The 12,689-nt window shown below is 40.8% G+C and overlaps 1 protein-coding gene across 7 annotated transcripts in view; it reads right to left on the bottom strand.

Moving 5' to 3' along the window:
• Nucleotides 1–544: 544 nt before the first annotated feature.
• scn8aa (sodium channel, voltage gated, type VIII, alpha subunit a) overlaps nt 545–12,689 on the bottom strand; it is a 44,199-nt gene continuing 32,054 nt past the window's right edge. For all 7 annotated transcript variants that reach the window (XM_068733463.1, XM_068733461.1, XM_068733462.1 and 4 more), the window contains 7 exons: nt 12,534–12,656; nt 7,520–7,804; nt 7,132–7,185; nt 6,532–6,669; nt 6,327–6,431; nt 5,934–6,204; nt 545–5,817 (listed from right to left, as the gene is read on the bottom strand). In XM_068733463.1, coding sequence (XP_068589564.1) covers nt 4,658–5,817; nt 5,934–6,204; nt 6,327–6,431; nt 6,532–6,669; nt 7,132–7,185; nt 7,520–7,804; nt 12,534–12,656 — 2,136 coding nt within the window. In that variant the 3' untranslated portion in view covers nt 545–4,657. The remainder of the gene's footprint in view (nt 5,818–5,933; nt 6,205–6,326; nt 6,432–6,531; nt 6,670–7,131; nt 7,186–7,519; nt 7,805–12,533; nt 12,657–12,689) is intronic.

Genomic DNA, 12,689 nt, shown 5'->3' on the forward strand with positions numbered 1-12,689 from the left:
AAAAAGGAAAGGGAGGGTAGTCCATAGAGAATGTTCCATCTATTCAGTGTCTGAGGACAACTCCATGCATCATTTAAATACAACTCCACCTACTCTTCAAAAAGGGTTTCTTATCCACAAACAGATCAATATCGCCCAACATGGCTATTTCAGCCCTGTTCTCGTGCGGTTATCAGAGTGACAACTGTAATATAATACCTCTAGGCTATTTACTTTACAGTAGACCACAAACAAGTACATCACAGTACAGATGGACTGCATAATAATGGGGCTATAGTGCGTCTTCTGCCTGTGAGAGGAAAGTTAACATGGGGCTCTTAACAAATTCAATAAGTCCATTACATTTGAAAGGCTGCCTTTCATGACCCGGTTACCACAGTGCCACTCAGCTCCATTTCACAGGATGTTTTGTAATCCACTTGCAACCACAACAGTAAAATGATCTGCACAAAATGAATGGAGACCACTCATTAAACTGGACACAATGAATCTGAAATGAGCCTGAAGGAAAGTAGGGATTGTAAATGGAAAACCAACAAACGGGTTGTAACTGGAAGGCTGCTTTATTGGTAATAAAAAGGTTCGTGCTCAAATGAAGACAATCTTTCATATACTGTATTCTTACCAAGAGTCCAAGTGGTTGTGCAACACACCATCATATTGTACTGTATATCCTCTTTTGTCATGGTGTCAAATGATAACAACAGTTTGAAAAGCACTTTTAAATTTTTCAGCAAAAAGAAAAAAAAGCCCATAATAAACCATGCTAAAAAAGAATGAGTCCTATAATCAAATATTGATACAAAAATAAATTTCAGATGGAGTCAGAAACATTGAAGAACTAAAACAGAAATATAGAAGGCAAGCTGCTTTTTCACAAGCCAAGTGGGTGACACACATAGCACTAAGAACAGGACATTTTTGAGTTAGCTGTTTTTCTGTTAACATCACACACTGTTGAATATTAAAATGAAGTGGGGTGTCTGGATGATCCTCCGGCAGTATTTCTGACTCGACATCCCTGATAAATGTTGTGCTCACCCCCGAACCTCCACCCTCCACAGTTTGGACAGTTTTGTTTCTTTTATTTTTTCAGTGTGAAATTGACATCCAAATTTGCAGAAAAAGCAGAAAAAAGGCACATGCCATTGAGTGGAACACCGGAAACAAACTCATTCAACGAAAGAAACGTGAGGATGAGAAGCAAGTACATGTTTGTATGCATGTTGAGCTGTAATGGCACTGATGTGTGGGTATGGGAAAAAGGCCCTGGGGGTAGGAACCATCTCAGGGAAGAGTTCACTGGTAAAGTTGGTGGGCAGTGAGGAGTCACCTGTGTGTGTGTTTGTGTCCGTGACTGTGGGTGTGTCCTGTATACTCAGTGAAGGTGACAGATATGACAGTAAGTGAGAAATGTGCTGGTAACATTATCCTTTCATCATGATCAGGCTACAATCCATGGCAAGCAGTTCCAGTAACATCGCACATGAGCTATTCCCCAACATAGAAGGGTGCTGGAAACAACCAGTTTTAGACATCCACTGAACGTGTTGCACATAAATCAAATGTGACAAACAGTGTTCTTCTGTTTTATGTATATACATATAGACATATATGTATACATGTATATATCTTTTGTATTATATAATATCTATATTTCATTCAATTTCCGTCAACAAAGTGAAAAGTGTCTCAAAAAATCCAAAAGGTAACAAATGTGACAAAGGGCATAGCTGGAAGCCATTCTATATTATTGTTATTATTCATTTTTTGATTATTAGTAGTAACAATTTTAAAATTCCTTATTTACAAAAAACACAACAAAGCATGCCAATAAAATAAAAGAATATAATACAATATTTATAATTTCTCTCAAAAAGTTCGTTCTTTTTCAGCAATTGTGCCATTTACATCATAGCCTGCACTGTACATATATATGTTTTTGTGTTTTCTTTTTTGACTTTTTTTTTGCTCTTTTTTTTTTTTTTTTTCAAGTGTGAATGTATCATTCTAAAACATTACATCCAAGATGAACATGGATAAATTGGATGACATTACCCACTCCTGTGGTTCTCATTGGGAATGTATTTGGTTTCAGTGTGCAGCAGCCAAACTGATTTGGAGACCTCATATTGTAAACAGACCTCAGTTATTGTTACAGACAGGGGCTTCTGGTACAGGCAGTGTTAAACACACCAAATGGCAATATTGGTGTGGCGAAGGATGTCAGATTTATGTCCAGTCATCCACTTATAAATAGGACCATCACTCCTGTGTAGAAAAAGAAATGGCAGAAACACCTAAGGAGGCAGTTGTGTCTCGTCTACCACTTGACCTCAAGCCTCAGGTTTTTTTTATGAAAAACACCCACAAAGCTTATTATACAACATAGCTGCGTCGATGGGAGGCCTGCTGATGGATAATCTTGGCAAGTGTTTGCATTTCTACCTTCATCTCTGGCTAATTATTTTTGAAGCGGGTGACAGTACTTGAAAGCCTGCAAGTATGTGAAAAGATGGTGCGAGTCTGGGTCTAACACCACACAGTGTTTAAGAGGTCCCACAAAAGCACAATGATACACTGACAAACATGGGACTTTCAGCACTCCGACTCAGACCAAAGCACTGTTCTCTTCTTCTACTCTTCCTTTTGTTTCCTGTTGTCATGGCAGTCAACCTAAAACCCTGAAGGGAGGGGCTCTATCTATGTATTGGTCCACGTTTGAGTTATTTATCATCCGTCCACCTCCCTGAAATATTAGACAAAATCTCTTTGATTCTACAGTCCAAAACCACAAGCCCTTCATAGCCATCCACCTTTCATACATGCTAGGCACGACAAGGCATGTCCGTGGGACAATTCTCTGCTAACTCTGCTGTTTCAGATGGTCAGTGTCACTCTCACTGATCGAATCCTTTTCTGAGGATGATTGCATCACAAGGACATCAGAGAAAGACTTCAAAGGCTTTTTTTTCTAAAGCTGGCAACTCAAATTGTCCAAAAAAGCACGACCTAAAACATCATTCACTGGGAAATTCTGATGTGGTCTGACAGAGTACAAAAGAGGAACTTAAAATGAATGAATCATCTATCTAAATGCAGTTTCAGTTTTTTCCACTAGCCCAAAACAAATCAACAAAAAGAGCATCAAAACAAAAAATAAAACCATTTTTTTCCGTCCCTACACCTAGAACTACAGCAGTAGAGGGGCTACCTATTGACACTTGAGCACACTAGACCCTCACTGGTGCCAGTTATGGATTCCTTGGCATGAAACATCACCTGCTCTCACTGACGAAACAGGGACCACAGATACGTAAGGAAAGTAACTGTATGACGGATGTAAGTAAACAAAGAGATATAAGCCCCAGATTTGGCAACTGCCATGGCCCTCCAAATCTGTGCATCCTCATTGTGAGGATATTCTCTTTCCTAATACTCATACACTCCACACTCTTTCTATACTACTAACATTCAGAGCAGCAAAAAAAAACTTTTCTAGTTTGTGTTGTTGGCTGATCTGACTGAGACTCTGCCTCTGAGTGCTTACATCCTTCATTCACCTGATATTTCAATGAAGGGCTGAATTAAAAGATTCATCAATTGAAAAGCAAAACTAGTGAAGGGCAGGATCATATGACTATCATTCCCCCAATGTCCTATAAATCATTATCCAGAATCTTCATCTTCAATTGTACTTAATTCCACAGTGGACAGCTTCAAACTAGTCAAGCCACTGCAGTGGTCTGAGAATTAGTGTCTTGTGGGACTATGAATACTCATGCATGATTCCTGATCAAAACATGCCTTCATGCAAGTAATTTCTATGCATTGAACGAGCACAATAATTATCATTTATCTGGAACTCGGCGTGAGCAAGTCTCCCTCAGCCCAAGTCAAAACAATGACTAATGACCACTACCCAGTCAGTGTGAAAGCCCATGTAGAATGTGTCTTTTACAATGTCAGTACAGTATAACAAAGAGGGTATGAAAAGACTAGTGAAATGGGTTAAATGTTATCTTTTTTTGCTGCTCAAATAATGTAAAGATGCAAGTACACTCCACACAAACAAACAAAAAAAACGTTTTCAACGGTTCTGGGTTTCCCCTTCATTCCTAGCTAGTGTTTTCCTTCTTGGATAAAACTTGCTTGGTTGATTATTGTTTTCATCGTAATCAATATGGTAAACTGTGCTACAAACCCTCCTTTAGACTGCTAATACAGTTCTAGTGGGATCTGTATGATCCAGTCCCGTAGCATTGGAGCTTTGCTGCGTGGGTCCACACTCGGTGGTGGCAGGGATTTTGCAATTCTTCGATCATCTAGCAGAGATTTCTGTGCCTTGGCAGTTGGTCCCCAAAGAAATGTGTGTCACTGGCCAGCACACTGTAAGTCATTTTGTACTTGTTCCTCATTTCTATGAACTTGGTCATTATGCAGCAATGTTCCGTGGTAAACTGATTGTGTTTGGTTCAGCTGTCTTTTACGACATAAGAAACCACATTGCCTCAGTAGTATTGAGTCTGTAAACATTTTTTTTTTGTATGGTTTTTTTTTTCTTACTTGCAAATGATCACTTTTTCTACATTTTGTTGGGTTTGGGCTCAGAGTCTCATCTCCCTCTGTTTTATTGGATTTTGAGAGTCACTGAACCTTAACACTTGGATTCCCACTCATCTTTTTGGTTTTTGTCCTTCTCTTTCCTGGCCCACTCATCCTTTTTTTCGTCCTGCTTTTCCTTGTCAGGTTTGGTCACGCTGTCGTAGGAGGGGAGAGAGGCAGTGGATGGGGTGCTCTCCTTCTTCTCTTGGTTTGTCCCGCCATTCTCAAATTTGTTGTTAGTAAAAATGTGACGCTTGAAGATGATGCCGCGCCGGATGAGGTGGATGCGGTAGGCATTCTGGATAGTTCTGGCAGAGACATCCTCTTGTTTGCGGCGAAGAGTGGTGGTGATGGGTTCATACGACACCTTGGAGGGGTTGGCTGCCACAAAACGCTCCTCCATCTGTTGTCTCAGCATGTCCAACTCACCACTGTCACCCAGCACTCGCTTTGTGAAGGCAAACAGGATATCCAGGCAGTGAATACGATCGCCGCTCACCATGGGCATGTCCATGGCAATTAGTTCTATAGTGTTGGGCTTTGGCACACGAAGTGGGTGCTCCAGTGTGTCTGCAAAGTCAGACAGCTTGGCAAAAGTAATGAACTGAGAGGCAGTGGGGTCAAACTTCTCCCAGATCTCGTAGAAGGTCTCAAAGTCGTCCTCACTGAGTGGATCAGCACTTTCCTCTGTGGCCACGCTGAAGTTCTCCAGGATGATGGCAATGTACATGTTGACCACAATCAGGAAAGAAATTATGATATACATGACAAAAAAGAAGATTCCCACTGAGGGGTTACCACAGTCGCCCTTCACGTTTGTACCAGGGTTCTCCAAAGTGGGATCGCAGTCTGGTGGGTAGTTGAGAATCGGCAGTAGCAAGCCGTCCCATCCAGCTGACGTGGTGATCATGAACAGAATGATCATGCTGTTGCCAAAGGTCTCAAAGTTGTACAAGTCGTCAATTCCGGCTCCATGTTTTACGTAGCCAAAGTTAGACATGCCAAAGATGGAGAAGATGAACATGACCAGGAAGAGCAATAGGCCAATGTTGAACAGGGCTGGCAGTGACATCATCAGAGCAAAAAGTAAAGTCCGGATGCCCTTAGCTCCTTTGATTAGACGGAGTATACGGCCTATACGAGCCAACCTGATCACCCTGAAGAGGGTTGGTGACACAAAGTACTTCTCAATTATATCAGCCAGGAACATGCCTGAGAGAAAAGAAAGGAAAATAGACAGACGAAAGAAAGGGAATATCATCAGAAAACAACAGACTTGTTATTCTTTAGTTCCTTCCTTATTGCTTCGTGTCACTTCCCTCACTTACCGACAATAGACAGAATGACCACCACCACGTCAAAGATATTCCAACCATTGGTGAAGTAATAGTGGCGAAGGGCAAAAAGCTTTAGCAAGAACTCTGTGGTGAAGACGACAATAAAGATGAAGTTGACCCAGTAGAGGACGTTCTCTGTTTCGTCTGACTGATCATCTGTTTCAACCATCATGGTAACCATGTTGAGGCAGATGAGAATCATGATGGAGATGTCAAAGACCTGCTGTGTCACAAAGTCAAACACCATACCCTGGACCTTGTTCTACAAAGAGAGAGGACACAAAGAGGCAGATGAAGTTGAGATTTACTGAGGTTTCAACCAAAAGCATCATACTTTGAATAATCTGAACTCAAATAAAGTAACCCAGAGAAAAAAATATATACCTGTGGTCGAGGAATAGGTTTTTGTGGCTTTTTAGACCCCAGTTTTTTCATGGCATTGTAGTACTTTTTCTGTTCCTCTGTCATGAATATATCCTGACCTCCAAAGTAAAGGGATGAACAAATATTTGGTTATAATCACATTCTGACATTTAAACTGAAACTCCGAAAAGCAAAATAAAGGTTAAGGAGACAGAACGTGTCTTATCTTTTTCTTCTGCTGGTTGAAGTTGTCAATAATCACACCAATGAAGAGGTTGAGGGTGAAGAAGGACCCAAATATGATGAAAACCACAAAGTAGATGTACATGTAGATGTTGACTTCATAGTCGGGCTGGTCTTCCACCTAGGAGGGAGGCACAATGTTGAAGCAAGTGTGACTTATTAACCCAATTTTAAGAAACAATTTCACATTTCGGGAAATATGATTATTTACTTTCTTGAGTTAGATGAAAAGATCGATATCATTCTCATATCCATACAGTAAATATGAAGCTTTCAACAGCAGCATCTCCTAAGTTCACGTATTAACACCTATTTGCTTTTTCTGTACAAAAATCAAAGGCCCTGGTAAAGAAATGAACTCTTACTTGAAGTCAGTCGAGACTAGTCTAGTCTCTAAGCTAAGTTAAGTTAGCTAGCTGCTGGCAGTAGCTTCATACTCTTTTAATCTAACTCTCAGCAAGAAAGTGAACAAGTGTATGTCCCAGAATGTCAAACTCTTCCTTTAAGACCTGTGCATTAACAGTCTGGCATACAATGAGAGAAATATGCATTACAATATTTATTGAAGAAGCAATGAATGTACCTCTCTGGAATCCACAGCGGCGTACATAATGTCCATCCAACCTTTGAATGTGGCCTTTCAAAAGAGAGACATTACTAAATAAAATTGTAAAAAAACAAAATTGTAAATTGTAAATCAAAGAAACTCAAACCGAAACTGATGCATGTCCTGTAGTACAGCTTGTGCATGGAAAGAAACAAGTATATGAAGGAATGGAGAAACACCAAACAACAGTTTCAGAGTGCTGTGAAAGCAAATGGAGATTGAAGCAACAACAGACCCTCAGGTGAAGCACAGAATGAAAAGGAAAAAAACAGAAAGGTGCATCGGAAAATGAGAAAAGAAACCACGTTAACATGAAATAAGAACTGGAGTCAGAAAGAGAGGAGAGGAGGAGTGACACTCTCACCACTTGCAGCAGGGCCAAGTAGCCGGCTCCCACATTGTCAAAGTTGATCTTGACGTTCTTCCACCTGACCTCGGTAAAGTTTTGTTTCATGAGAGCCTCACACTGGGTCTTGTTGTTGACCACGTCGACGGAAAAGTATTCCTCTGATGTCTGATTGAAACAGTAGTAGTACTTGCCCGCAAACAAGTTCACCCCCATGATACTGAAAATCAGCCAAAAGATGAGGCAAACCAGCAACACATTCATAATGGAAGGGATGGCACCCACCAAGGCGTTGACTACCACCTAGACCAGACCAGGGAAGACAGGATATGACATGAAAACCAGGAAACAAACGCAGCTCTTTAAACCCCTCCGATAAGACACTACATACTGTTATGGCGTTACACTGAGTACTTTAAAGAATTGTTCAAGCTTTTGTTACAGGTGGCGATAAAAGCAGTAGTTCAATCCTATTGTGATTTAATGTAGTCAAAAATATACAAAGCCCACTACTGTGATTTACATACTGAAGTGTGGGAAATCAATAGGAGGAAGAGCTGCATGAGTCCATTTCTAGTTAGAGCAGCACTGATGTGACTCTGAGATGCTCTTTGATCTGTAGAAGCATGCATATAGAAGTGCTAAAGGGATACTCAATCTCACACACACACATGTACACACACACAAACACTCATACCAATATTTTTGAAAATCTATAAGAATCAAATGACTGATGTAAAATGTACAAAATACATAATTATTTGCGGGCATTTTGTGATTTCATAATTACATCCACAACACAGACTACTATTTTATGTTTTATACGTGGTAGAATAGTACATTGTGTTACACTGTACATGACATGAATGTCATTGACATGTAGTGTGTGGCACTAAATGTGCATGACAGTTCCTATGAATCTTATATGAAAAAAAACATAGTTCATGTACGGTAAATTATTAGAGCTATTGTACACTTTACAACATATTCAATCCTGATATTGTTTTTCATAAGGTGATAGACACTCATACACATACATACATTAAACACTCACGCATCCCAGTGGTTGTTCAATTTTTTTTATCTCCCCTAAGAATCACAAAACTGTTAAATGCTCCAGTTATTATTTCACCTTTACATATATTTCTGAAATAAATTTAAATCTCAAAATAACATGAAATAATAATGGGAGAATTTGACAGTGTTGTGAGAAATACAGTAGTTTAGGATTTAATATTTGGAGGAAATAGATGGGTATGTTTGTACGTATTTACTTAATAAAGCTTAAATGTCAGTAAAAAATGTATCACAGGTGTTTGCCATACCACTATGAAGTGTCCACTCTTACCACCCCAACCTTAGACAGTCAATATTCTTAATCTTACTGACCCTTTCCCATAACTAAGTTAAAAAAAATAACACAGCAATAAAATAGAAATCAATTTAAGTATAATAGTTCCCACCACCACCACCCTAAACTCTAGACCTTTCTAGCAATCCAATTTGACTTCCCGTAGATTTATTATAGCCAGTAATAAGCTCAGCACATAGTGAACCGCTCACTACCAGTGTTAGGCAGGCCGACCAGCAGCTCTCAGGCAGACAGCTGAGCATGCATGTCTTTGGCAGACTCGTTTTATGGAGCCATATTCCCTCCTCATTAAATACAGACAGGGAGGAGCTGTAGAGCAGGATTTTCTCAGCATGTACACAACCTCTACTGGCTGAATAAAAAAATTCTGCACACTGGTAAAATATTGTGTCTGATGTAAAATGCTAAAAGAAAATGACTTTAGGAGGATGTTTTTCAAATACAATTATAAGCCTAAAAAAACACTAATTCCTTCAGTGTTGCAATTGCACTTGCTGAGAAAATGACTCTTCGCTCAATCTGAGAAACAATTGAACCGCTTTCAAAAAGTCTGTTTAAAAAAAAATTAGGCCATGCTGTGTGGAAAGCATTCTCAGAAAGAGGGAAAATGGCTTTCAAAAATGCATAATGTGCATCGGCAGTTATAGTACATGCGTGTTACATGGTATTGTGCAATCTCAAGAACCGCTCAACTCAATATATAAATAAATAGAGAAATGTGTGGATAGAGAGATGGCGGCTAAAGAGATAACGGTTAAAACTTTGCTTGCTTGTGAGTCTGACGAGCCATTCTGATATTTACATGGTTTGTATGGGTGTCTGACAAATATCTACAGCCCAATTTTGCTGAACTCTTATAATATGAGTTGGCCTTCTCATTGTGAGGAAAGGCCATTAAAGTGATTGGGATTCAGAGGTTTCATCCAAAGGCCCCACGATGACTAATGCTTTAATAGATAAAACAATCAAAATTATTGTCATTTCAAAATCTTTGGTGCGACTTAAATGTCAGCAGGTTCGTCAGGAGAGAGGGGATTTACTGAAAGTGGGGTAAATATGGCTGGAGATGTTGTCATTCCTGTACAATGCATTGCTCAAAAAAAGTAAGACCGAGATTACAAAGCAGCATTATGAGGAAGAGAGCAAAGTTCGTAGTCAGAGCAGCCAATAAACATTGCATGTTAAGCAGTGTAATGTGTCCAACTGAAGCTGCACTGCTCTCTCGGCGCTGTTGAGTTGCGTTGGCCTCTACAATGCGTCGCACCGTAATACTCAACCAGCGAGGATATAAAGGTTTTCATCATTCTAATTCTCCAGAATCTCTTTTATATGGTGTCATCTCTCCATTCATGTAGTTCCCTATACATTTATTTATTGCGTTGACCTAAAATTTTCCATTTTCAGATCAAACAAAATGGTAACTCAATTGATGAACATATACATTAAAGTAGAAAATTGATACAGCAGGATCAAATTCTTTTATTTGTTTCCCTTTGCATGACTGGGCCACCCTCATCTCTCTTACCACTTACACCCAGTGAATGGGGTCATTCATAGGGGCACTGGTATTGGCATTATTACACTCTACTAAAGCAAATGTGCCATGATTTCCAACCCCAAAAATGACATAACAATTAACAGGTCTATTTCCTATCCCAAAATTAACAATCACACCTATAAAATGTCAGTGAGACATTCATGACAGCATCCATAAAGCCTATCCAGGGCCTAAAAGCATTGACGTCTGCTCATGTGCAACGGCATCACATTTTAGTCGCTGGATATCTAGCATGAATGAGACTCTTCAATAAATTTACAATCAGTGCACCCACTAGATTATTGCACAGGCCTTCTTCTCTTGCTGGTCTGTCATTTTTGGGACATTTTTGGGACATATAGTCATTAAAGGGGCAACACATTGTCGGGTTGAGAGTTTTGTCCGAACGCTGTAGTACAAGTCAACCTATGGGCCACCACCCACCCAGACCCAAAACTCAAAATCAGAGTTTAACTGGGCCTGTTGTTGCCTCCCAGTTTCACTTCCTGTGGGAGTGGAAGGCAACAGGAAGCCAGGGCCTGCTGTATGCACTACAGTATGTGGTGCCATGACATGACAGCATTAATGCCTTGAATGAAATGGCAGCCTAGCATATTTGCAAAGCTTCTGCCTGCATTCCCAAAGGAAAGATTATACATTAAGTGTTTAATATTGATGAATGAATTTACAGCAATAAACTGCCACCAGAATGGACTGTTAGAAGATCCATCGGTCAGATGGTACGACCCAAAGTGCTGCAGGTGGCAGAAGCTCAACAAATATTTTCCTCCCAAAGCCACAACACTGTGAGTGTGTGGTTTCTGTCTCAGTCCCTGATGTAGAAAGATCCTGGACAAGCAGGAGAGTGTGGTGACCCTCCAGCGGTCCGGCCCAGCCGAACCGTATCGAGGTGGAGTGAGTAGTGGAGGGATAACAGGGTGTGGAAGAAGAGGAGGGGGAAGGGTGGGGAGGTGTGGTTGCTGCACAGTGCTGCACATTTGGGGCTGAGGAGGAGGTTATGGAGGGGCAGAGGTGAAGAGAAGAAGCTCAAACTAGAAGACTAGGGAACCAGTCCAAGAGTAGTGAGTAGTAAAAGAGAATGAGATCAAGAGAGTTAGAGAGAGAGAGAGCGAGAGAGAGAGAGAGAGAGAGAGAGAGAGCGAGAGAGAGGGAGAGCGAGAGAGAGGGAGAGCGAGAAAGAGACAAGGGGGACTACGGGTGACAACAACCAGGTGCAACCTATTGCTACCACCAGTCACAAAGATAACCAATCAGATATTTTAGGAAGAGACAGCTGAAGCAACCAGAGGTCGCAAGTGATTTCGGCTCTGTAAACCACATCTATTACGAGTGGGACAGATTCCTCTGAGTGGTTGTTTGGCAGCTGTCCTGCATGCAAAGTTATGGTGTGACTGGTTGGGCAGAGGTTTTGGTGTCCTGCAGTTCCCTGGTTCCTGCTGGTTGTTCTCAATGCTAGATGCATTGGGATATGATGTGAGCTGGGGAGGGTTGGGGGTTATGGGAGGGTGGGGGGGGGGGGGCTGGGAGGGGGGGCCTGGGAGGGGGGGGGGGGGGGGGGGGTTCTTAATTAAAAGCAGTGGTTGAGAATCAGGCCAAATGAAGAGCTAACTGTTGATTTGAAAGCTATATGAAATGGCTTGTAAGTTTGCTTTGCTTTGACCAATTTCACATTCACTTTGGCCAATCAAGGAGAAACAAAGTAAGATGAAGTAACCAGAATTTCTAGTTTGTCACTAATGTGATGAGGCAGCTTTGTGATTTTGGGTAATTTTTATAATGACACAAATCAATTTCTGAATATTTGTTTTTGTTTTAAGAAATTCAATTGAAATGTATGTTGTTCTGCTGGCAATACAACTTTACTGTTACTTTACTCAGTCTCTCAGCTGCATCATGACTTGTTCCTTCGCTCTAAGAAAGGCATGGTACAGGATTGCGCATGGAAAGGTGACTTATTAGCTTTCATTTCCTGGTGGTAAAAACAATCCCCCCAAATTTTGGAGTTATTTGTCCTCTTAGTTTGTTTTTTAGATCAGTTCTAGCATGCTTTAAACTGTTGAATGGGCATGCGGAAGGATCAGCTGCTTAGCTTTGGATCTTACCCTCATCCCTTCAAAACGTGACAAGGCTCTGAGGGGTCTCAAGGCCCTTAGTGTCCTGAGTGATTTAATGGGCCCTAGATCGGAGTAGCCCAGCGCATTAGCTACAAGGCTGACTATAGACACCTACACAAAAACAGAGAAGCAAAAGAGGTTCCA

This window comes from Cebidichthys violaceus, unplaced genomic scaffold (assembly GCF_023349555.1).
Source record: "Cebidichthys violaceus isolate CVI_PGR_0920_01 unplaced genomic scaffold, fCebVio1.0.p SCAF_6, whole genome shotgun sequence".
Classification (NCBI taxonomy): Eukaryota; Metazoa; Chordata; class Actinopteri; order Perciformes; family Stichaeidae; genus Cebidichthys; species Cebidichthys violaceus.